The 24,205-nt window shown below is 34.3% G+C and overlaps 1 protein-coding gene across 8 annotated transcripts in view; it reads left to right on the forward strand.

The window, feature by feature from the left end:
- CDH18 (cadherin 18) overlaps nucleotides 1–24,205 on the forward strand; it is a 905,084-nt gene that overhangs the window by 585,803 nt on the left and 295,076 nt on the right. For all 8 annotated transcript variants that reach the window (XM_070587164.1, XM_070587159.1, XM_070587166.1 and 5 more), the window contains one exon: nucleotides 6,174–6,657. In XM_070587164.1, coding sequence (XP_070443265.1) covers nucleotides 6,430–6,657 — 228 coding nt within the window. In that variant the 5' untranslated portion in view covers nucleotides 6,174–6,429. The remainder of the gene's footprint in view (nucleotides 1–6,173; nucleotides 6,658–24,205) is intronic.

Below are 24,205 nucleotides of genomic sequence, written 5' to 3' on the forward strand. Positions count from 1 at the left end.
ATGCACATTTGGCTCAATGTTTGAACGACTTCCCTAATTTCTTCTGTATTAAAAGGAACTTAGTGAGAAAGCAGGATTTTATTGATAAAATGTAACTTTGTTATCCAATACTTAATGGGTCTTTGATTGTGACAGGCTTTTAAATGGAAAACAAAGTATAATGTTAACTAATGCTCTTAAAAAGTTTTCACATTGTTACCATTAAATATTCTAAGTTGAAATTTGATATTTTAATACCACTCTTGCTGCACAAACCCTGAATTAATTTGTTTATTTCCCATTTGTTTATTCCTTCACTCAACAAATGTTTACTTATTGGCGACATTATGAAAGGTGCTTCAGTAGCCAACACAGGAGATGGAAAATACGTAAACATGGTGTGAGAACTCAAAAAAATCTGATCCAAAGGGAAAATTAGCTAGCAGCTATATAAATATTTTGAATGCTAGTCTGTAATAGTAAGAAAGGATTAGGTAAATGCTATGATAATTTAGAGAAGCAAGCAGTTGCGTTGAACTGTGATATCCAGACTGTCAAGTGAAGAGTTTAAGATTTTACCCTACTTTCAAACTAATAAATTGGGCTACCACAGTTTTATAGATGCTGCCAGAAGATAGGAAACTCTGGGTCAGAGACAAAAGACTCTGTTACCAATAGCAGCAGGCAGCATCAGTTCCCCTTGTTTCTCACATGCTGTGGGGTAAAACAATGCAGCCCTGATGTGTGCCACACGAAACCTCTATTTGGGTCATGATTAAGGAGGCCTGAACTTTGGAATCCCCATCATGTATGAGGCCAGCCAGCACCCTTCTCCAATCTTTGTCCTAGAGGAAGACATTATCTTCACAATCCAGTCAGAAAACAAATCCACCCTCTGTCTCCAAGGGAGGTTCTATCTTTCTTCCAAGGCTGTTTGATATACAAATATCCTTGAAAAGATAGCAGGAAACAAAGCTGTCAATGCCTCTTGCTCAGAAGATGTGCAGAAACACAAAAGATCCAAAGAGAATTGTCTCCCCAACACAGAAGTCTTTATGGAGAAACACCTTTTAGTCTAGGCCTTGGAGGGTAGGTTTTACTAAATGAAGGCTGGAGAGTAAGACTTTTAAGGCAAATGGAGTTTAATGAGCCATGGATGGGAGTAATGCCTGTATGTGCACACAGTGTTTTCATCACTGTCTCCATGGAATTTGAATGAAAATTTCCTACAGAAAAACAGAATATGCAAAAATTAATGCTTTCTGATTTATGTTATTTAGATATTTCATATTTTAGAGCCACACTTTAAGATAATTTTAAATATATTATATATGTTTAAATATATACCTACTTTAAGCAAATGAAATTTATTATATCCAAACCTTGGAACTATGAGAATATTCTGAAATGGTCATATTGAAATTGAAAATATTGATTTGGGAATCAACCTAGAAAATATCCTTGCAACAAATTTAGATGAAGCCCTCCACAATTCCATGTTGTGTATGAGGATTTGCATTTTGACTGTAAGCAAGAGCTATTTAATCCAATTGACACAGATAGAGAAGAGCAAAATTAAGTATTAAACAGATAAATTATCAATTGAGAGAGAATAAAACAAAGTTATGAATAAAATAGTAAAAATAGAAGGTAAAGGATAGGAAGGTAAAACAAAAATTCAGAAGTCAATATCATTAGAAATTGAACAAGAACTTCACTTAGAACAAGAGAGCGATACTGATACTGTTGATCATTGGATCTGAAAATAATGGAAACCATAGTTCCAGGGTCAGGCATATAGCTGAGAATGCATCTTATTGGCAATGGGAGTTATGCCTATAATCACAAACCCAAAGGATAACTTTATGGTTTTAGAATGTCCTGAATGTGCACACATACAAACACACACACACACACACACACATATGCATATGCATGCATGCATAGGTAAGTAATAAATAATTATTAATTAATCTTAAAAATGGCTTTTGTTCATCATTTGTAACTTTCACCTTATTTAAGTACTCCAGTATGCAAACATAATATCAATTTCCTTATATTTAAATCTGTCTGACAGTATGATGGCTTTAAATTATTCATCATGGAAAAGTTAAGTTCCATTATTTTTAAGATGAGTCACCTCATATAAAGAACAGCCTTCTAATCTGATGGGTTTACAGGTTTGACAAAGGTTTGGGAAGCCCCCGCTTCTGTGTACTGGTGCCGTGCTCCCATTGATATGTACTTTTCCACAAAAGATACCTAATATCTCACAATGAAAGTAATTCCAAAAAGTGTGGACTTTCCGTTATATTTTTTCTTTGACATTTCCTTCTTAAGCTAGGCTTGCTCTGTGAAAGTCAGATAAAGTCCTGTCATTTATATAATGCTAGAATTTAGGAGTTGGTGGCAAGTACAATCCTAGATTTTTTGAACATATGAAATACTATCTTATGTCACCCACATATAGGGAGAATGGAATGACAATTCATGAAATAAAGTTGACAGAGTATATTTTACGAAGATATTTTCAAGTCTAGAAAAAAGAGCAAAGGAATCTTCTTTTTAACAAAAGGCAATAGAGGCATCCTCTAGACCTCTTTGGAGTCCCAGGTTTATAAATTAAGAACTAATTCAAAGGCCCAAGTTGCAATTAATATCACTAGGGGTAAATGCGAGAATCCTTTTCTTTGAGAATGGTGTTTCCTCAGAGATCTCTGCGGGGGTGAGTGTACTGAGGAACTTAGAGTGGCTTGTTGTTTAATCTTGGGTGATGTGTGTAACTCTGGGTAAGTAAGAAAAGCCATTTGTGAATGATACACAGGTTACTAAATTATACATTCAAAGAATTAGATAGCTGAACATGTTTAAAGATAATTCAGTGAATGTATTTATTCATAAATGAGAAATGTGAAACTCAGAGAATAAAAAGTTCGCAGAAATGTAGTAGTTTTCTGCAAAATGAACATTCGAGGTCATGCCTCTTGACTCATAGTACAGTGTAATTAACTTTACTACTGAAGAGGGAGTAGTTACAGAAGCAAGGGGACCAGTCTCTGGAAGCAATGTTAGGTCATTAGATTAGGTACCGAACAGAGGTGAGAGGTCTCCTTTACACACTATTGCATGAAATGCATTATTTGGAAACTACTACTTTGTTGGAATATTATAACAGTGATGCTTTTTATGAGAGAAAGCTCTTATTTTCAAACAGAAGTCAACTTTGGCCATAGAAAGCAGCAAATAAATTTATTGGAAAAATATTGTGTATTTTGTGTAAAATAAGTTTATTGGAAGAAAATTGATGAGGGGCCTTAAGAATCAGGTTTGGCAAGAAATAAGAACCAATAGAAATTAGGCAGTAAGAAAACATTTCAAGTACTTGTCATTGTAACTGTGTAGTTAGAATGATTCTTAATTCATGCCCCTGCCACTAGACATTGTTCCTCAGAACTGCTGGACTCACCACTGTTACAGCTGGACCTTGAGACTCTTACCACTGCTGTGAAAAATTTCTCAGTGTCTCTACATCCATCCATCATTTGCTCCAGGGTGTTGGAGCATATAATTAACATGCATATGTCATTGGTGCAAGTTCTAACTCAAAGGTTAGAAGAAGAACGTATCTGGTCCATAGATGTTCAGAGATCAAACTTGGGGCTGTGCTCATCAGAATTCAAATATTGAAGTTCCAAGAGAGCAGGAAGGGTTTTTGAATGTTGCTTAGTAAAAAAATGATAAATGTCTACAACATATTTATGTTGTTTTAGTCTCAATCAATGGTTTATTTTATTATTTGCATTTTAATTCTTTCTAACCTAGGCAGGGATGAATTTCTTGAAGTAGAGCAGAAAACGTGCATATTTGGAGTCCTGTCCTCTTACTATGTAGTAAATGAAATCGCTTTCAAAAGTATGGTAGTGATGTTTATTCTTGCTCTTTCATCCACAGAGCCTTATTTATCACTTTTGGTAATTGTCATAATAGAGATTCATAAACATATAATGCTTATGTAGATTAAAATGCATTTAGGTATTTTTGGAATGCCACACAGGATCATTCTTGTAAAGAAAACATTATTCTACATATCTGTAATGCATCACAAAAGCCACTTTCTTCACCTTGTACTCATGAATTATGCTTTGTTAAACAACTTAGCATAAAGGGCAGAGACGTTAATTTCCTTTAAAAATCACACCCAATGGTGTGAATGTATTAAGATAACACTTTTTATATGTTCATCAACTTGACTTCTAAGAAGAAAGACTAGTTAGGTTTCTTTTTTGTAATCTGTGATTGAAAATTAAGAATCTTTTGATAAATAAAAAACTTTAATATAAAATTATCCAAATAACTTATTGGATAGGCTGGAAAGAATATTAAAAGTAATTATTCAAGCCACAAATTTTAGTAAATGAGAAAATTGAGACTCAGAGAAATTAGATGGTTCACGTAAATTCGTGTTGTAAGTAAATTGTCAAAAAAAGACAAGAAAATCTCTTTTTTCACTTCCTTTCCAGTATTTTGTCCCAAGTTGGAGCTAGAATGATATTGTTTTTTTTTGTCTGTTAGAGTGTTTGATTCATTTTAATTTAAATTAATGAAAAATGTGTCTTTGCCTTCATAAAACATTATAAACTTCAATTTATATTTGCCAGATGATTAAAATGAAATCTCAATTCTAATCCAATACAATTCTTGTACCACTGGTGAAGTAAGCATTATTATTAACCCTAATTTATGGGGAGAGACACTGAGAAAAAAGCAGATTGCTCTGGGATTTGTGATTTTTTTATTCCCTGCTCAGTGTAAACATTTTTCTCAATTGTATGAAAGAATTATGCTGACTGATTCTTTATATTCAATTTTTAAAATAATCCGTATTGTCATGTGAACCACCTTGTAATTCATTTAGAGCTACATTTTAATTTGTGCTGATTTATACGGGTGAATTTTATGGAATGAGAAAGTGATTCATCTAATATTTATTACTAGATGGAACAGTGATAATCTTGAATCAATATAATTTTCTAAACACATATTGAAACACACATACATAAAAATACAGCAAAACTTACTACACAGTTTTCAGTAAGCTAAGAATTTCAGAGTTCTCCTTTTCTCTCCCAAATCCTGTGTTTTGTCTTCTAGAAACGATTCTCAAGTTTTGCTCGATTGCTCAATTATACTAAAACCTAATTCCAAGTCATCAACATTTCTTATTTGAAAATCAAAGAATTTTCACCTCTTATTTTTGGCACCATTCTTTTCTTCCTTACACCTTTGTTTACATAGCTCCTGGAATTATGTGTGGTGTCATTTCCAAGCTTGAATATCCGTCTTGGTCTTGCCTATATGTGAAGATGGCACTCGGGAGTATTATCTTCAGGCCTATCAAATCCATGCAAGATATGATTCAGCCAACTGGTGTTCTCACTCAGATTCAGTTGTGCCAATCTGATCCCCAAGTGTGGAGTAACTTTCAATTGCATACAGTCTTTTCAGCCATCTTCTTTTCTATTATGCTTTATTTTCTTCTATTTTACTTATGCAGCAAATTAAGGACCTGCTTGATTGTTGTGATGGTCTGTGACAATTTTCAACCCTAGAAAGTATTTTGTGGAAGCTCACTCAGTCATACATAGTAGGTAACTGATGTGTGGTTTGTGTAGTGCATTTGTATCACATCTAGCAAAAACAAAATAAACACAAGAACAAACAAAAAATTTGTACTTTGCATGGAGTCCCTAATAGATCACGTATTGTAAGAGATCATGCTATGCTCAGACATGTGCACATACTCATGGTCAATTTCTGAGCATTTCATCCCTCCCTAGGGCTGCATTCCCATTGTTTCAAAGAATATATATAGCCTCAATTATATATATATATATACATATATGTAAATACATATATATAAATAGCCTCAATTATATATATATACATATATGTAAATACATATATATAAATACAACTGAGAATTAACAGTAGAGATAGGGAGGTCTCCATGGAAAAATGTGTGCAGTGTGCAAACCTATGTATGATTATCTGTATGTATGTGTGTATTTCCAAAAGAATTTGTTTATATTCTTTGCCTGTCAGCATCACACTACAAAATAGTATAATTTGCACTCAAAGCAAATACTTAAGTTACCGTGTTTTGTAATGTATATAATTTTCTCTTTTTCCATTAGGTAGAAAATGGTTGCCCGTGTTCACCTATTGTGAAGATTTGGAATCAGACAACTACAGCTTTGGTTCTCCAAGTGTTTCAGGATGTAAATGTAGTCTGACCTTTCCCTGATGGGCAGTTAAATCATGGACATGCCAAACAATTTACTTTGGACTCTCCTTCCAAAAGATGCTTTGGCTTCTCTCTTGAATGCTCACTAAGCATTTGTAACTGACAAGGAAAAGAAAGAAAACTGTTAACTGGAAAGTTATCTTACAATGAAAATTACGAGCACATCTTGCATCTGTCCAGTCCTAGTGTGTCTCTGTTTTGTGCAGAGGTGTTATGGAACTGCTCACCACAGCTCTATCAAGGTGACCAGAAACCAAACCAAACACATTGAGGGTGAAACCGAAGTCCACCATCGTCCCAAAAGGGGATGGGTTTGGAATCAGTTCTTTGTTTTAGAAGAACATATGGGACCAGATCCACAATATGTTGGAAAAGTAAGTTTTCATTGTCTTTTCTTCCCCTTTTCTAGTAAATTGTGGGGTGAGATGAGGATGGAGTTAGAGTTGGATTTGAGAGACATGGAACATGAAGTGCATTATATTATAGAATGCTATTACTTATAGTCAACAGTTCAAAATAATGATTGTAAAAAATGAACTTTACCAATCATGTCACATCCCCTTGAACGTTTGTCCACATGTACTAGACTGAGTGCTCTTTACCAGCATATTACTCTCTCTGTTCTCTCATGTAAAATGGAAACAGTTAACTGAACACAGAGTTAAGTCATTTTGTCTTTATTACTGTGAATACTTATTGGAATTCACAATGTAGTTTACTGATACACTGATATTTAAAACTTTTTACTATCTATTGCTGATGCACAGGATGCTAAAAAGAAAACACTGTATCATGATGTTTAATATATTTCTGTTAGTTATTACAGAGATTGTATTCAAATTCAAGTAAATCTTTAAAAGCATATGGATATTTTTCCAATCTTCCAAATTAATTTCCATGACAATGCTGATAAATTTTAAATGTAGATTAAATACACTGGGTGTACAGTTTTTTAAAAAATCCCGAAAGAATGAATTTGATGAAATGGTCAGTAGCTTCAGACTAACTTCCCTTTCTGTCAAAAATACAGGTAAGACAGTGTCATGGCTTGTCAAGCACTTTAGGAAATTGTGTGCTGAGTAATAGAGGGCAGTTTAAGGATGTGTCATCTAGCCTCCAGGGTAAAGAATGGGAGGGGTGGGCACCCCATAGCTCAGTGGTTAAAGGTCCACGTGCTCTGCTTTGGCAGTCCAGGGTTCACTGGTTCAGATCCCAGGTGCAGACCTACTCCACTCATCAGCCATGCTGTGAAGGCACCCCACGTACAAAGTAGGGGAAGATGGGCACAGATGTTAGCTCAGGGCTAATCTTCCTCAAGCAAAAAAAAACAGGAGGATTGGCAACGGATGTTAGCTCAGGGCAATTCTTCCTCACGCGCAAAAAGAAAAAAAAAAAATTAAAAAGAATCGAGTGAGAAGCAGAGAAGCCATCTTCTGATGAATTACTGATGGTTGGAAGCAGCCACACTTAGGTTTGTTGAGTATCTATGGGAGAAACAGCAAGCACAGCAGTGGAATCTCCAGGACTGCAGCCTCAGTGACTTCCATTTCCCTGCTTGACTATTTATTTTCACTTTAGCACTGTTAGTACAAAAAATTTAAAAAAATTGTACTCCATCCAAATCCTGGTGCTTCTCTAATGTGTAGGCAGTACAGGATCACGGGCCATCTGTTCCACCCCTCGTCCAACAGGGACTGGGTTGCAGCTGTATTTTCTGTACAAGGCAGGGGCTGTGGAGTCAAAATATGGAACACAAAAAAAGATCTGAAACAATTCTATCATTTTCTTATGTGCATATTAAAATGAGACAAGAGAATCAACTTCATCATATACTTTTTTCCCTACAAAGTATTCCATGAAGTAAATGGAAACAAATATGTTAAAATTAAAACATAATATATTGAATTGCTTGAAAGTTATTTTTCTTATGAACTTCAAAATTCTTTCTCTATAATCCTTTCAATCCTTGAAAAGGAGAAAAAAAGGAACAGAAAAAATTTTTCCCCTTCAGGAGTACACCAAAAGGAAAAAATATTTTATTATTAAAAAGGTTTTGTTATGCCTATTTCTTGTCATTTTTATTTAACTAAGAAACAAAAATAAAATTTGCCAGAAAGAGGAAGGGAGAGATAAGACAACTTCTCATTTTCTCTCTGTTCACCTAGTTTTAATGAAAGATGAAGCTTCAGTAGGTAGATCAATTCCAAGCGATCTTTCTGAGCGTGGGTGCCAAGAAACATATGTTTGAGAGCTTGTTACCCATCAGGAGGTGGCAGAGGTCTGTGAAACCATTCAAGTGTGTGGAGGTTCTGTGGAAATTAGGATCTGTTCTACTGTTTGTGGTATTGATGAAGAAATACAAGGAATCACACCCAGGATGTTGTTCTCTTAATCTCTGCCTCGCTTGGGCCCCTCAATCAAAGTGTTTCTCTCTGTTCTAATCTGCTTTTGTGAGCAATTTTAACTTAATTGTACAGATTCTTCCCTCTCACCCACCACCCTCCAATATAAATACGTACATATACACATATATACATACATATATACATAACTTTGACAATTAAAAAAATACAAAGCTCAACAATCGACATGTGCTGAAAATAATTCCTTCTTGTCTCATTATTTTTATTTAAGAAGTGAATTTATATCCAACACTTATAAATAGATAATAAACAAATTCATATTCAAAAACTAGAATCATTACAATTTCTATGAGCCTGAGAAGGGACATCTCCAAAGAGCTGAAAATTGTCTCCTTTCCACCTCTCTGTCACAGAAATGCCAGCAGGAAGTTTTTCAACAGAAATAAAATAATCATCATGCATTACAGTTCTGGTATTAATATTTTTTCTAGATGTATCATATATGCTTTTTTAAATTCTCCTTGAGCTCTTGATTGTAATTTTGTATACCTGTAGTTATACTTCACATTATAAAATAATAGTCACTGGACGTTCGATAAGAGCACAAGCCTCAGTGTTTTGATACATACCAACTTCCCTTGTCTTATGATAATTTTCTTAGACTTTTCTCTGTCAATGACTGGATTTATTATGAGGCAATTTATTTTGTTGACATTGGTCAATATATGTTTTTCACTACTAAGACCTTTATGTGTGGCTAAGGCCATGATCATAAATCTATTTCTAATGGCAGATAGGATACATATACATATATATGTATAATCATATACCAATCATGCATAAATATATATATAATTGTACATATATATGTATAATTTGTAATCAATAATTTTTTTCTCGAATGTATTGGCCATGAGAGATCAAACACCAAAACTACCATATAAATATGTCTCTTGGATTTATCTCAAGGCCTAGTTAAAGTTTGGTTTTTTTTAATGATAGGTTACAATCTTGTGAAATTTCAGTTGTACATTAATGTTTGTCATTCGTGTTGTGGGTGCACCACTTCATGCTTTGTGCCCACCCCCCACCCCACCTTTCCCCTGGTAGCCACTAATCTGTTCTCTTTGTCTACATTTTTAAATTCCTCAAATGAGTGGAGTCATACAGAGATTATCCTTCTCTAACTGGCTTATTTCACTTAACATAATTCCCTCAAGGTCCATCCATGTTGTTGCAAATGGAATGATTTTGTTCTGTTTTACGGCTGAGTAGTATTCCATTGTATATATATACCACATCTTCTTTATCCATTCATCTGTTGATGGGCACTTAGGTTGCTTCTGTGTCTTGGCTATTGTAAATAATGCTGCAATGAACATTGGGGTGCATGAGACTTTTGGAATTGCTGACTTCAAGCTCTTTGGATAGATACCCAGAAGTGGCATAGCTGGGTCGTATGGTAGTTCTATTTTTAATTTTTTGAGAACTCTCCATACTGTTTTCCATAGTGGCTGCACCAGTTTGCATTCCCACCAGCAGTGTATGAGGGTTCCTTTTTCTCCACAACCTCTCCAACATTTACTATTAGTTTTAGATATTTTTGTCATTCTAATGGGTGTAAGGTGATATCTTAGTGTAGTTTTCATTTACATTTCCCTGATGATCATCGATGATGAACATCTTATCATGTGCCTATTGGCCATCCGTATATCTTCTTTGGAGAAATGTCTGTTCATGTGTCCAGCCCATTTTTTGATCGGGTTGTTGGATTTTTTATTATTGAGTTGTGAGAGTACTTTATATGTTATGAATATTAAGCCTTTGTCAGATATATGACTTGCAAATATTTTTTCCCAGTTAGTGGGTTGATTTTTGTTTCAGTCCTGTTTTCATTTGCCTTGAAGAAGCTCTTTAGTCTGATGAAGTCCCATTTGTTTATTCTTTCTATTGTTTCTTTTCTCTGAGAAGACATGGTGTCCGAATAGATCCTTTTAATACTGACGTCAAAGAGTGTACTGCCTACGTTTTCCTCTAGAAGCCTTATGCTTTCAGGTCTCACCTTTAGGTCTTTGATCCATTTTGAGTTTATTTTGGTGAATGGTGAGAAAGAATGGTCAATTTTCATTCTTTTACATATGGCTTTCCAGTTTTCCCAGCACCATTTGTTGAAAAGGCTTTCTTTTCTCCGTTGTATGCCCTCAGCTCCTTTGTCAAAGATAAGCTGTCCATAGATGTGTGGTTTTATTTCTGGGCTTTCAATTCTGTTTCATTGATCTGTGCACCTGTTTTTGTACCAGTACCAGGCTGTTTTGATTACTGTAGCTTTGTAGTATGTTTTGAAGTCAGGGATTGTGATACCTCCCGTTTTGTTCTGTTTTCTCACGATTGCTTTAGCAATTCGGGGTCTTTTGTTGCCCCATATGAATTTTAGGATTCTTTGTTCTAATTCTGTAAAGAATGTTTTGTTGGTGTTTTTGCATGTGTGTGTTAGGGAGATGGGCCCTGAGCCAACATCTGTGCCAGTTTTCCTCTATCTTATGTGAGATGCTACCACAGACTGGCTTGATGAGAGATGGTAGGCCTGCGCCCAGGATCCAAACCTGAGAATCCAGGGCCATCAAACTGAAGTGCACGAACTTAATCACTACACCACCAGGCCGGCTCCAATTAAAGATCTTTTTATATATTTCATGAACTTGTTAAAGATATTTTTAAATAATTGAAGGATTAAGGCAAGGAAGATATAATAGCACATTTGTTAGAAAATAAGTTCTTTCTTCTGGAATAAATTATATGATAACGTCATTACAGTTTTAAAAGAAAAGCGTTCCCATCTTTTCCAAAAATCATGGAAAAACTAACACAGACCGTATAGTCTATTTTTCATTCCTCAAAAGATGAACAGTGCTGAATGAACCCCATTATAAGTAAGAACATATTATATGAAGTATCACACACATCCTAAAATGCATGTCACACATCATACCTATCATTGGAGTAGACACTTCGCCTTCATGAGATAATAATGATTAGTGAACAAAGAGCTGGGTTTGAGTTATAGCTTCTCTGCTTATTATCTGTGTTACAACTGGCAAGTCTCCTCATTTCCCTGCATTTCTGTTTCCTTACATGTAAAACTGAGAGATGCTGCTTTACATTTCTGTTACTAACTTAAATATATTAGAAAGTCTGGCTTATAGCTTAGATTATGGGTCAAACTACGGCCTGTGTGCCAAATTCAGCCAGTTGCATGTTTTGGTATTAACTGCATACTAAACAGTTTTTTTCATTTTTGAATTGTCGAAAAAAGTTTTTAAATAATATTTTGTGACACATGGAAATTATATGAAACCCTGATTTCAGTTTGCATAAACAATGTTTTAGTGGAGTACAGCCACACTCATGCATTTATTTATTGTATATAGCTGTTTTCAAGATACAATGGTAGAACTGAGTAGTGGCAAGAGAGAGTAAAGCCCGCAAAGTCTAAAATGTTTAGTGATGACTATTTACAGGAAATGTCTGTGAGCCCCTGGTTAAGATATCTGCCTCACCTAGTATACTGTGAACACCTTGGAAGCAGTTCTGGGACTCTTTCATCTTTACTCACACAGGATCCATCTCAGTGCCTGTTGTAATGGTCAACTATGGTGACTCACTGAGAAGTACTCCCTAAACTATAACCTTTTGTAGCCCTACTATGTTAATGGTTGTGATACTTATTAGAAATTATTAAAACAAAAATCTCTCTCACTAGTCATTGCTTTTAAGGAAGAGAGAATTTTCTGAGGTTGTTATCACTTTCACGGGTGTGTCCCTCCCCCATAGTTCTTTTAATGTTTATTAGCTCTGGTGTTTTTGTCTTTATTGTTGTTGTTACACGCAATAGTGATGAATGTTCTTGTACACAAATCATTTAGCAGACTTACAGGTATATCTGTGGGAGAGATTTCCAGAAGTGGGATTTTGATTCAAAGATAAATAAATCTTTAATTTTGGTGGATATTACTAGATTCCCCTCATAGGTGTTTTAGTAATTTGCACCTCTGCCAGTGATGTGTAAGAGTGACTATTTCTATATTGTAATGGCAACAAATGAGACAGTAAAACTTGGAATTTAGGAAATATAATGGGTGAAAATTTGCATCTCTGTGTATCTTTAATTTACATTTCTCTTATTATGAGTGAAATTGATCATCTTTTCATATTGGGGGAATAGAAATAGTTCTTTTTTTTACTAAACGACTCTTCATAGCCCGGGATTTTATATTCTTTTGTTATTCTTTTTAGTTTATCAGTACCAGTAGTTCTTTATATAATAGGTACAATAGTTCTTTGCTAGTCATATAAATTACCAATGATTTCTTCACAGTTGCCATTTGCATTTTGACTTTGTTTATGCTTTATAGAAATTTATTATTTTAATATGATAATTCTTAGCATTTTTGGCTGAAAGTATGTTTTTATTTGATTTGGATTCTTCTGAAATTTGAGGCTATTGGTGTTCAGAATTAGTAGCAGTAGATAAAAATGTTTTTTTCAGGCCTTAATAGCTATCATTTATCAGATGTGTTAGAACATATTACTTTTTGAATAATAAGAATGGTGTAAAAATGGAATTGCATTTGTTAGAGACCAGAAATTCTAATTTTGTATACATCTGAATTCCTATTTTTAGCCACTAGCCATTGACTGTATTGAATATGAGTCTCATATTTATCAATACAGTATATACTATATGTGTAGATTGTAATTGCAAAGTGTGTTGACTCTTACTGGTGTATGTTGGGAACATGTAAATGTATGTAACTGGTAGAATTTAAATAAGGATATAAATTGAAAAGGTCTACTAACACACTACTGCTAGCAATATGCTTCATATATTTCAAGTGGTAACTGCTTGTAATTAGCAAGATGTTCTGCTCCATAAATACATACTGTTTTCATTTTGAAAACATTATACATGATTTTTTTAACTGGCCAAGCATTCTTATATAAGATACAAAGGAAACTCTGTGTTTATTCCAGGATATTTGTAAGTGGATATTGTCCACGTTGCATTATTTAATAATTAAGGAGAATGGAATAAAAAATCACAAACAAGAAGTAAGAGACCAAAAAGTGTGTTCTTACTTAGCGGTGTGTTTTAGGGTAAAATAGCTGATCTATTAACAACGTTATGTTAGATTTGGGGCTGTATTGACAGTAAAGATATGTTGGATAATAAAAGTTAATAAGAACTTAAAAATTTGCAGAATAAACAAGTTAATTATATTCTCCATTATCACTTACCTACCTTTGTGGTGTATCTGCTTATAACTGTTGGATTTTTTTCTAGATATAAACCATAACACGTAGAAGATATTGCCCATATCTACTAAGAATTTAGTTAGTAAAATTCGACCACTCTTCACCTCCTCCCCACCCATGTCCTGTGGGTGTGTGAGTACATAAGTGTAGATGGTAGATAATTATTCTCAACTTGCTTTATTAAAAACTATAGCAATAAACATATAGAGGTAAGCAAGGAATCCTAGCAATATAAAGGAACTAAGAAATCATCTTGCCAAATTCCTTAAGTAATAGAAAGCAACTTGAAATGCTTGAAACAGTTAAGTGACCTCTTCATGTCCACAGAATTAGTGATGGTTGTGCCAAAGAACAAATTGTAAGCTATCTGATTCTTTAATGAAAATCAATTTCTAGTATATAGTACATGAATTCCCCTGTCATCATTACTGTTATGGCTGTTATTCTATATTTTTTCTTTTCTTTAAAAGACAACCTTCAAATCTCTTTTAATATGAAGCACTGTAGTTTCAAATTAAACAAGTGATTTTGAGGTAAAAGAGAGAATAAACCATGTAAAAAGGACAGGAAAGATTCAGGCTTCAGAAAAAAAATATTTGATAGATTTAGTATCATCATAAACTCTGAATTAAAAATTAAATGCACAGCAAAGAAAGGCCCAAATTCTCATCTAATATTGTCAAGATGATAGTTTTATGAACATTTTTATCATAGCTGCCTTGAAATGGAAAACATTGTGCATCAAAACATGACATTTGAATTTTGTACAAATGACAATGTGATGACATGATGTCATGGGAAATTAATTATGGCATACAGTTCCATACGGATATAGAACTTTCTCAATAGTCATCATGCAAATTTAACTACTTAGATCCAGTACTATAAGAAATTGGATGCATGAAAGAGTCATTTGATTTGATGTATATTTGTTTAATTTGTAGTGATTTAGAACTTTTTTCTTGAGAAATCAGATTTCATTAAAGTTATATTTTTAAAGACTAGGTGATATTTTATTTAAATGTTTAATTAATGTATTTCTTAATGCCGTACTTAGAATTTTTTAAAAAGTCATAATACATATGGACACAACATATATATTTACTTACATTGTGAACTTCATATTACTATACAAATGCACTCACCCATGTATATATTGGTGTGTGTGTGTGTGTATAAGTGATGTTAAATCAGCGGTGACTTTGACTCCTGGGGGCATCTGGCAATGTCTGGAGAAATTTTTCGCCAGAGCTAAATTGTCTATTAATTACAGTTGGCCTACTCACTAAGGTCTATGATACTTAAAGGGCCCAGGAAAATGTTTTAATGCATTTTCAAAGCAGAATAAAATATGAAAACGAGTATAATTCAGCTGAGTTATATTTAGTCTTTATAGTAAATACAATTATAAGTAGAATTTATTGTTTTAATTGAAAAAAGGGCCTATATAAGGCAAAAAGGCCAAGGGTTCATGAAAGTTCTAATGTGGATCTGATCTTTGATTGTGACAAGTAAGGATGTGGTGCCGCTGGAACTTACTTAGCAGAGGCCAGAGATGCTGTCACACATTCTATAACACCAAGGACAGTTCCCGCCCACCCCCAACAAAGGGTTATCAGCCCCAAATGGCAATAGTGCCAGCGCTGATCTGATATTAACATCCTTAATGTTTCTCTTGGTCAAAATGTTTTTGAATATTTTGTCCAAATTATTATATCACTGTAATGATATTTTATATGTGTATCTTATGATGTGTCTGTTTATAACACGTACAGAGTAGTTTTAACTTTTAGTTTGTTTGTGACAATTTATTGACATATTTATTTGACAATATTTATTTTACTGACAATTTATTTTTCTAAGCGACGATTTTATTCCATTATGCAAATTGTGATTTCTAATACCCTTGGACTTATTACTACCAATTTATTTTGTATTTTATATTCACTATGTTTTTTGTTTTTTCCCCTTTTGTTCTACTATATGGACTTCTACTGGAATTTCTTTCTACTGTTTTAGAAGTTTTATGCTGTATGTTTTTGATATTTGTGCTTGTCTTAATTTTTTGCAGGCTTTCTTGCCTTGACATGTCACAATTTAACATCTCTACCCACCTCCTAAACAACAAGGACATAGAATGATCAAATTTTGATTACATTGTTGTGTTTTCTACTTTTTACATGCCTACTGTGCCAAGTTGTTTTTAAGCCACTCATTATTCTTCTTACTGTTATTATGATTAGTATTATGTAAAAGTGTATAGTTTATGTCTAACATATTTAACCACTTTTTGAATATCCCTTACTTCTATATCAAACTTCTCCTCTTAGTTTACTTTTTCCTGAGATATGTCTGTACCCTATTTTTTTTAACAGATATCCTTTATAAGTTGAAAGTTGATACTTTTACAGTTACCCTAAACAACACATAGAATTAAGGATGTTTAGACACTAATTACTTTCCACTTTTTCTTATTGTATTTGTCTAGTATCTCATTTCTTTCTTCTTCAAAAGTACTTTCCAGGTATTTCATTTTTATTAAAATCATTTAAACATTTGATCTTAGATTTATCCAGGTTGACCAATATCTTTGTTCTTCATTTCTTCTACCGCTGTCCTTTCTCCTGGTTTGATTTTCTTATTACATATATACCACTGTTATTTTTTTCTTTTTTTAAACATATATATATGTTTAAAATATATATATATGACATATATAATAATATCATAATATCATAATATCATAATATCATAATAATCATATATATATATGAGCTAACATCCATTGCCAATCCTCCTCTTTTTTTTTTTTGCTTGAGGAAGATCTGCCCTGAGCTACCATCCGAGCCAATCCTCCTCTACTTTTTGTGTGTGGGACACTTCCACAGCATGACTGATGAGTGGAGTAGGTCTGCACCTGGGATCCAAACCCGTGGACCTGGGCCACTGAAGCAAAGTACCCAGAATTTTAAACACTTGGCCGTGTGGCTAGCCCCTCCAGTATTACCTTTTTTTTTTTTTTACCATTCAGCCTATGAGCAGTAAAACTTGCTTTCTTGTTTTATTGAACCATTTTTCTGTGTGTGTATAGGATTCTAAGATGAGTTTTTCCACTATTGTTTTATGGAAGATATATGGTGTACTCTGCTTTTGATGATGATAAGTCTGCTGTAATTCCATTTTAAATTTATTCTCCCTGTCTTAGGTTGACTTCAGAATTATTACTGTGTCCTTTGTGGTCTGTAGATTCACTAACATGTCCAGGCTCTGAATTGTTTTTTGCTTTCTGTTTTTCTTGGTCTGTGTACTAATTTGCCAGGGCTGCTATAACAAAGTACTACACACCAAATGGCTTAAACAATAGAAATTTATTGTCTTCTAGTTCTGGAGGTTAGAAATATGGAATCAAGACGTTGCCAGGGTTGATTCCTCCTGTGGTTTCTGAAGGGAGGATCTTTTCCAGGCTTCTCTGCTTGGCTTGTAATTGGCGCTGTTCATGTTCACATGGTGATCTCCTGATAGTTGCATCTCCATGTCCAAATTTTCAATTTTCATAGGGACATCAGTCATATTGGATTAGAGTCTGCCTTAATGACCTCATTTTAACTTAATTATCTTTGTAAAGACCCTAACTCCAAATAAGGTACCGGGGGTTAGGACTTCAACATAGGAACTTTGCTGGTACACACTTCGACCTATAACAGTCTGGAATCAGTAGGTTTTTGTGTAATTATTAGGATTTTTATACTTATATAGCATCCATTATTTCTTTGAATTTTCTTCTTCCTCATTTACTGTTTCATTATGAAACTTGTATTTGATACAATTTCTGCCAAATTTATTTCTAGCGTACTAATGCTCTCTTCAACTAAATTGAATAGTTAAGCATATTCTTTGATGTAAAAATGAGTATTAGCTTTAAAATATTTTAAATTTCTAGTTCTTTTTGGTTCCTTTTCTCCTTTTGATGAAATGACCCATCCTTTCCTTTTGACCTCTGTTTCTTCTCTTATGACTTTCGTTATTGCAAGCCACCTATTTGACAATCTTGCTCAAATTTTTTATTTTTTTGTCTGTGTGTGCTTGATGAATTCGAATACTTCTTTTGTCCGTTCACTATCCATCTTGGAGACATGATCCTAGATGCCTTTTTAGATTTTACATACACATGTCTTCAATGGTGTGTGGTAAGTGCTAATGGGGATTTCGGTGGAATTCCTCCAAAATATAGTTTGAGAAATATCCATAAAGAGCCACTTATCTTTTGTCTGCCTGGTAACCAATTGGTTCCATGAATTGTAATAGATACAACTTTTTAATTCTTAACTATTGATTCTTGTCCATACATTTAATGTAAACAGCAACAAGTACACCAACAACACTAAAAAATAAAACATATCTTTCGCCTATGCTGCAGATTTTGGTTTCAATTTACTGCAAGAATCTTTTTTTCTACCAAGAACTCCTAACAGACCACACGCTTCCTTGCTACTTTTTTTAAAGCTGGTGGATGGATAGTTTATTTCTCCTTTCATGGTGTTAACATCAAATAGTCTTTCTTTCTTCAGGTATCTCCATTCTCATAGCATACCTTGAAGAGACCAAAAGTCATGGTTTATAATCTTCAGGATATGTAAACACCAAATTCTTGGTGCCCAGGGCCTGTATCTAGTTTAATTTCATCCAGAGGCATCAGGCTGTCTGCCAGGTGGAAATAGTCTACCTGGTACTAAGTACTCTCTTTCTTCCCTTTCCCCAGTGAATTTTCTTTCATTGTTTCTAGCTTGTTGTATTGTGTTTTAACTTTTAATTTTTATATACCATTTTAATTGTTTATAGTAACAGCCATGTCTTTATTAGCTTTATCTGCTTTTTTTTATGGTCATAACTTGCCTCAGATTTTTCTTTGCACAAAAACAAGATGTGGATTATATAATATTCATAATATCTCTTCTGGATGTAAATAATAGTATTCTTTTACCATGCTTTAATATTTTCATGCACAGAAGTAGAGATGAAAACCCAAATGATCCCAAAATATGAAAAAATAAGAAATATGCATTCCAAAAATCTTATTGTACTTCATAACTAATTATAGACTGATTTCTTTAAGCATGTATTTGTCCTACAGAAATGCATAGTTTTTATCGTAGATGTTAAATTATTCTCAGGAAATGTGTTTCATTGTTTTATTGACTTTTATCCAATGAATACTTGAAGATTTAATGCACTGGACTTCACATAAAAGGCATTTAACTTGAAAGTTGAGCTTAGAAGTTCATCCAATACATCCAGATTTTGTTTTTTTAACTTTCATGAAGAAAATGTCAAGCATTTTATTACAAGAATTAGAGTGAAATATGATCAATCTCTTTCCTCTAGGATTATTTGTTTTCTATATATGATTTACTTGTCACTATATTCATAGAAATTAAACAAGATACTGTGTGAAATCTTTTTCTACACTAAAAATTAAATAATATAAAATATAAAAAATAAAAATATATTAACTTAATCATGGCCTTTTCTTTGGTTTGCATTGTTTGGAACTATAGCTTAATTAAAGTTGAGTTTATTCTGACAAAGTTTGAAGACTATTTAGGACATATTTATTCATTCAGAATTTATTGAGCACCTCCTCAGTTCTAGTTACTGTGCTGGGCATTGTTTATTCAGTGAGGAACAAAGCAGATTTATTGGGGGATACTGACCTTAAACCAGCAGTCACACAAATAAATATTCAACTGTAGAATGTGATGAGGATTATGAAAGAAAATTGTACTTGTTGCATAGTGTACAACCTAGCTCAAGGATGAGGGAAGACTCTTTGAGGCAGGGACAGTCAGGCTGATGTCTGAAAATAAATAGGAGCTAATCAGGCCAAATTGACAGAGTGCCCGTGTGTGAGTGTTGGGAGTGGAGGAGTGTCCATGGTGAAGCAGCAGCACATGTAAAGATCCTGAGATGGGAAGGAGTTTGTGCATTTGAGGTTCAAAGAAAACCTGGGTGCCTACAATATAAGAAATAAGCAGTAAAAAGGAAAGAGATGGGGCTAGACACAATAGGGCCTAGGTGTTACAGGGTCTTTTAAGTAAATAATTACGAGCTTCATATTTAGAGAAATGTGAAGACATTATTAACTTTTAAGAAGGAACGTATGTGGCATTAATGTTTTGATTGATTGATTGTTAAGCAATCACTCTTGCTTCTCTATGAGTAACTGAATTGTGGGGAAGAAGAATTTCGGGAAAAGCAGAAGTAGGTTAATTTCTGTAAACAAATTAATATATCATACAAAAAAGGGTAGTAGAGCATAGTTGGCTTATTTGCCTTTCCGTGATGACTGAAGGGATAATGGATTAATGTAGTGTATAATGTATTATGGAATCAGGATGACACCTAAGACATACTTGCAATGCATATATAAGTAACAAGAAATAATGGAAGGAATATTGGACAGGTAGACTTGAATTTTCTACCAAATAATTTTTTGACCTTGGTAAATCCCAACTTTCAAACAGAGTCTTATTGTGCACATTAATAAGGGGCATGAATGAGATAATTGTAAGGCTCTGATTTTGCTTCAAATGTCACTGATTCAACAGGAATTCAATGGTTATAAAAAACTAACAGCATGCCATACATCGTGCTAGATTTAGAGATTATACTAATGAAATATGCAGTCCCAATAATTATTGCAATGAAGGCAAGAAGAAGAAGCAATTTCAAGGACAAATGATTGCATCACAATGCTGATGGCAGGATAACAGTGCTAAGCACAGAGGATGACGGTGTGATATACTTAAGGAAGTGTGACATTCTTGACTTAGACCAATTTAGGGAAGGCTCCTCAGAAGAGGAAGACGTTGAACTAATATTTTGTTATAAATAGAAAATGAGACAGGTAAAATGGATTGTTTAAGAGAGAGCTGCAATGGAATTTTAGGAATGACATATCAAAAGTAGATAAGTAGCATTCGAGGACATATAGGAACAGCAGTTGGAGCACAGAGTACATGTTAAGAAGTGAGAGTAAGGATGAAGCTAGAGAACCTGATGGGCTACAGAGTATGAGTCCTGATAGGAGATTCAAAGGAGAATATATCCCATCCAGAAATGTTTGGGAATGAATGGAAGGATTTTCCAGTGGGAAGTGACGTGAGGCATTTAGAACCGGTTTGAAGGCAGAGAGGATGCTTTACCATTGTACAAGTCTAGACTTGAGTTTAGTAATTGCAAAAGAAATTGAAAGGAGAAAACAGACTAAAACTTTTTTTTAGGATGTAGAATTGACAAGATTTTGTGTCTATTGAGAGTGAGAAATAGGGATGCAGGACTGTTTAAAAATGGTTGGCAGGCTCCTCATGAAATTGAGGGACCAAAGAGTAAAGGAGGAGGATCCTGTCTGGGAGTGAGGGTGATAGAGTTAGGTTTAGACAGGCTATGTCCAGGGTGCTCTGTGGGCATGCAGGTAGGCAGGTATAGACGGACGTAGAACACTAGAGGGAAGATGTGGGCTAAAGAGTACAAATGGAAGATGCTAGGGTTTAAGTGGTGATTGAAGCCAAGCATAAAGCTTTAGGGAAACATATATGAACTCCTGACTCAGAATGGAATTCTACGGAACATAATGTTTTGAGAGGAAAGAAAAAACTAGGTCAACATAAAGAGTTTGAAAATGCGTTTCTACAGAAGAAGTAGAAACAAGAGAGCAGAAATAGAATCACAGTAGATAAGGAAGGAGAAAATCTCAAGGAGGAGGAAGTAGACAAGAAATCTGATGCTCGAATGAGCATAAAATAACACTGTATTGTATACATAAAAATGTGCTGAGAGGGTAGATCTCATGTTAAGTGTTCTTACAACAAATAATAGTAATAACAAAGAGGGAAGGAGGAAACTTTTGGAGGTAATACATATGTTTATGGCATAGATTGTGGTGATGGTTTCATGGATGACTCCTTATCTCCGAACTCATGAAGTTGTATACATTAAATATGTACAGCTTTTCGTATGTCAGTTATACATCAATAGAGTGATTTTAAAAACTCCAAAATAACCATAAAACCTTTAAAAGTTGAGAAAAGCAAATTGTATTTTTCACAGTTAATTTTTTACCTAGGAAGTTATTTTCTCCTGAACAGCTTTAGCAGTGTCCAGGGGGTTGACCCAGACTCAAGAAGATTGGGTAGTGATAGAGAAAGAAGGCTATAAACTAATGTGACTCCTTGGATTCTGTGTTTGTTATAGACCTGTTCGTCTTATTTAGCCTTTTTATTTGTTGCCCTCTAGCCACCAATAATCCAGAACATGTGAGAATTTGCATATACCTCAACATGCTACTCATCCTGAACTCTTCTCATCTGCTTTAGTGATTGACACAATGTTTGTATCGGTTGGTAACCGAAGGAAAAACTAGTTTAACAATAGGAAATAATTTACCAGCTTGCATACCTGAGAGTAGACAGGCTCCAGGCACAGGTAGAATCAGAGATACGAATGATGTGATTAGGATTCTAACCAATCCCCTAAAGCTGCAATCTCATAAAGTATGTGGAGTCCAAGTCCCAAGATTCGCAGGCAACAGTTCAATCAGTTTCTATACTCTGTTATAAAAAGCATTGTCTTGCTTGCAGCCAGATATAGAGGGATTTTAAGTGCCCGAATATTTGTCAGTTCTACATTTTAGGGTCTGTCTTTAAAACTTTCCTTTTCTAGGTACTAGTTTTCCTATCAATTAGAGTCTTTTGGTTGAAAAGAAACCAATTTGTTAACAAACAAACAAAAAAGAAAAGAAAATATAAAAATATAAAAGAAGATAAATTCACTTTAAGAAAAGGTATATATCTTTTCTTTGAGCCTTGTTGGACTACTCTTCAAGCACCACGCTGGACTGACAGTTAATCTGTTTCGAATAACTGTCTGGATTTCTGGTTTAAACACTGGGAAGACTGAATTATAATGTGCTCTCCAACAGAACTTTCTGCAATCATGGTTATGTTTTATATTTGCACTATCATTATTGTAACTAGTAGCCACATGTGACTATTGAACTTTTGAAATGTGGCCTGAACAACTAAGAGATTGAATGTTTATTATATTACTTTAAATTTAAATAGCTACTTGTAGCTATTGGCTCCTATATCAGACAGTGCAGGGTTAGAGGGATCAGGAAGGAAATGTGGCCTCATGTATAAAATGTATACAAAAGTATGAGTCTGTGAAGGCCACATCAAATCATAGGCATACAGGACAAGATTAAACACTGTGGATCTAACAGCCTAACTCTAATATGTAAAAATATTACGAACACTGGAGGAGTGAAGTCTTACTCTCTTTTCTCTGGTTTCAAATAGCCTACTTTGTTATTGTTCAATGTATATGTATATGTGGGTGTGTGAGTGGGTACTTGCTCTCAAAGGCATAATTTAGTGGATCACCTTCTTGCTGCAACAGAATCTGACTCTGAGTAATTTAAGCATAAAAGTAACTTTCCAGATGGATACTGGATAACTCACAGAATTGGCAGAACGGCCAGTGAGTCACATTTGAAATAAAGCAGGAACCAAGGGAGCTGGTGGCTGTAAATGCAGCCAAGTTGATACCCTGGGAACAAATGGGTCAGAACATTGCCATTGACCCTTCTGCTCCCGGACTTGGCACTGCTCCTATCGCTGTGTTCTTGATAACACGCCATGAATAATATCGGATCTGTCCCTTAGAGGGCTGGCTGCCCCAAGCAGAGAAGATGCAGAGTCTCGCTCCTGAAGTTTCCGTAATTGAGACAGAACTCTGTTTTCTACCAAAAGTCTCACAATGGGGTGTCAGTTTTTCCAAAATAAGTTGGGGGTCCATAAAAGACATATTTACGTATACACCCACATACACCCCCAGCACATAGTTTAATATAATTCCCACACTCTATGGGAAAATTTAATAGATTTCACTTTTGTTTTACTTCATTATTTTATTTTATCCATGGTGTCTCCAGGATATGTTAAATATCATTCATCCTGTTTTAAAATAAACAAAAACACAGAAAAATTAGAGATCACTGTTTTTTTCCAATGCCCACTGACTTTTTTTGAAGAAAGGAATTAGTACTTTATATATATATATAAATATACACACACACACACACACACACACACACACATGGCTGAAAGTAATGATTCATAAACTTGTTCTGAAACATCTCGTCTTCTCGGTAATTGCTTGTTCAGTTCATTAGTTGCTTTGCATGCAT

Source organism: Equus przewalskii, chromosome 20 (genome assembly GCF_037783145.1).
Source record: "Equus przewalskii isolate Varuska chromosome 20, EquPr2, whole genome shotgun sequence".
NCBI classification, from domain to species: domain Eukaryota; kingdom Metazoa; phylum Chordata; class Mammalia; order Perissodactyla; family Equidae; genus Equus; species Equus przewalskii.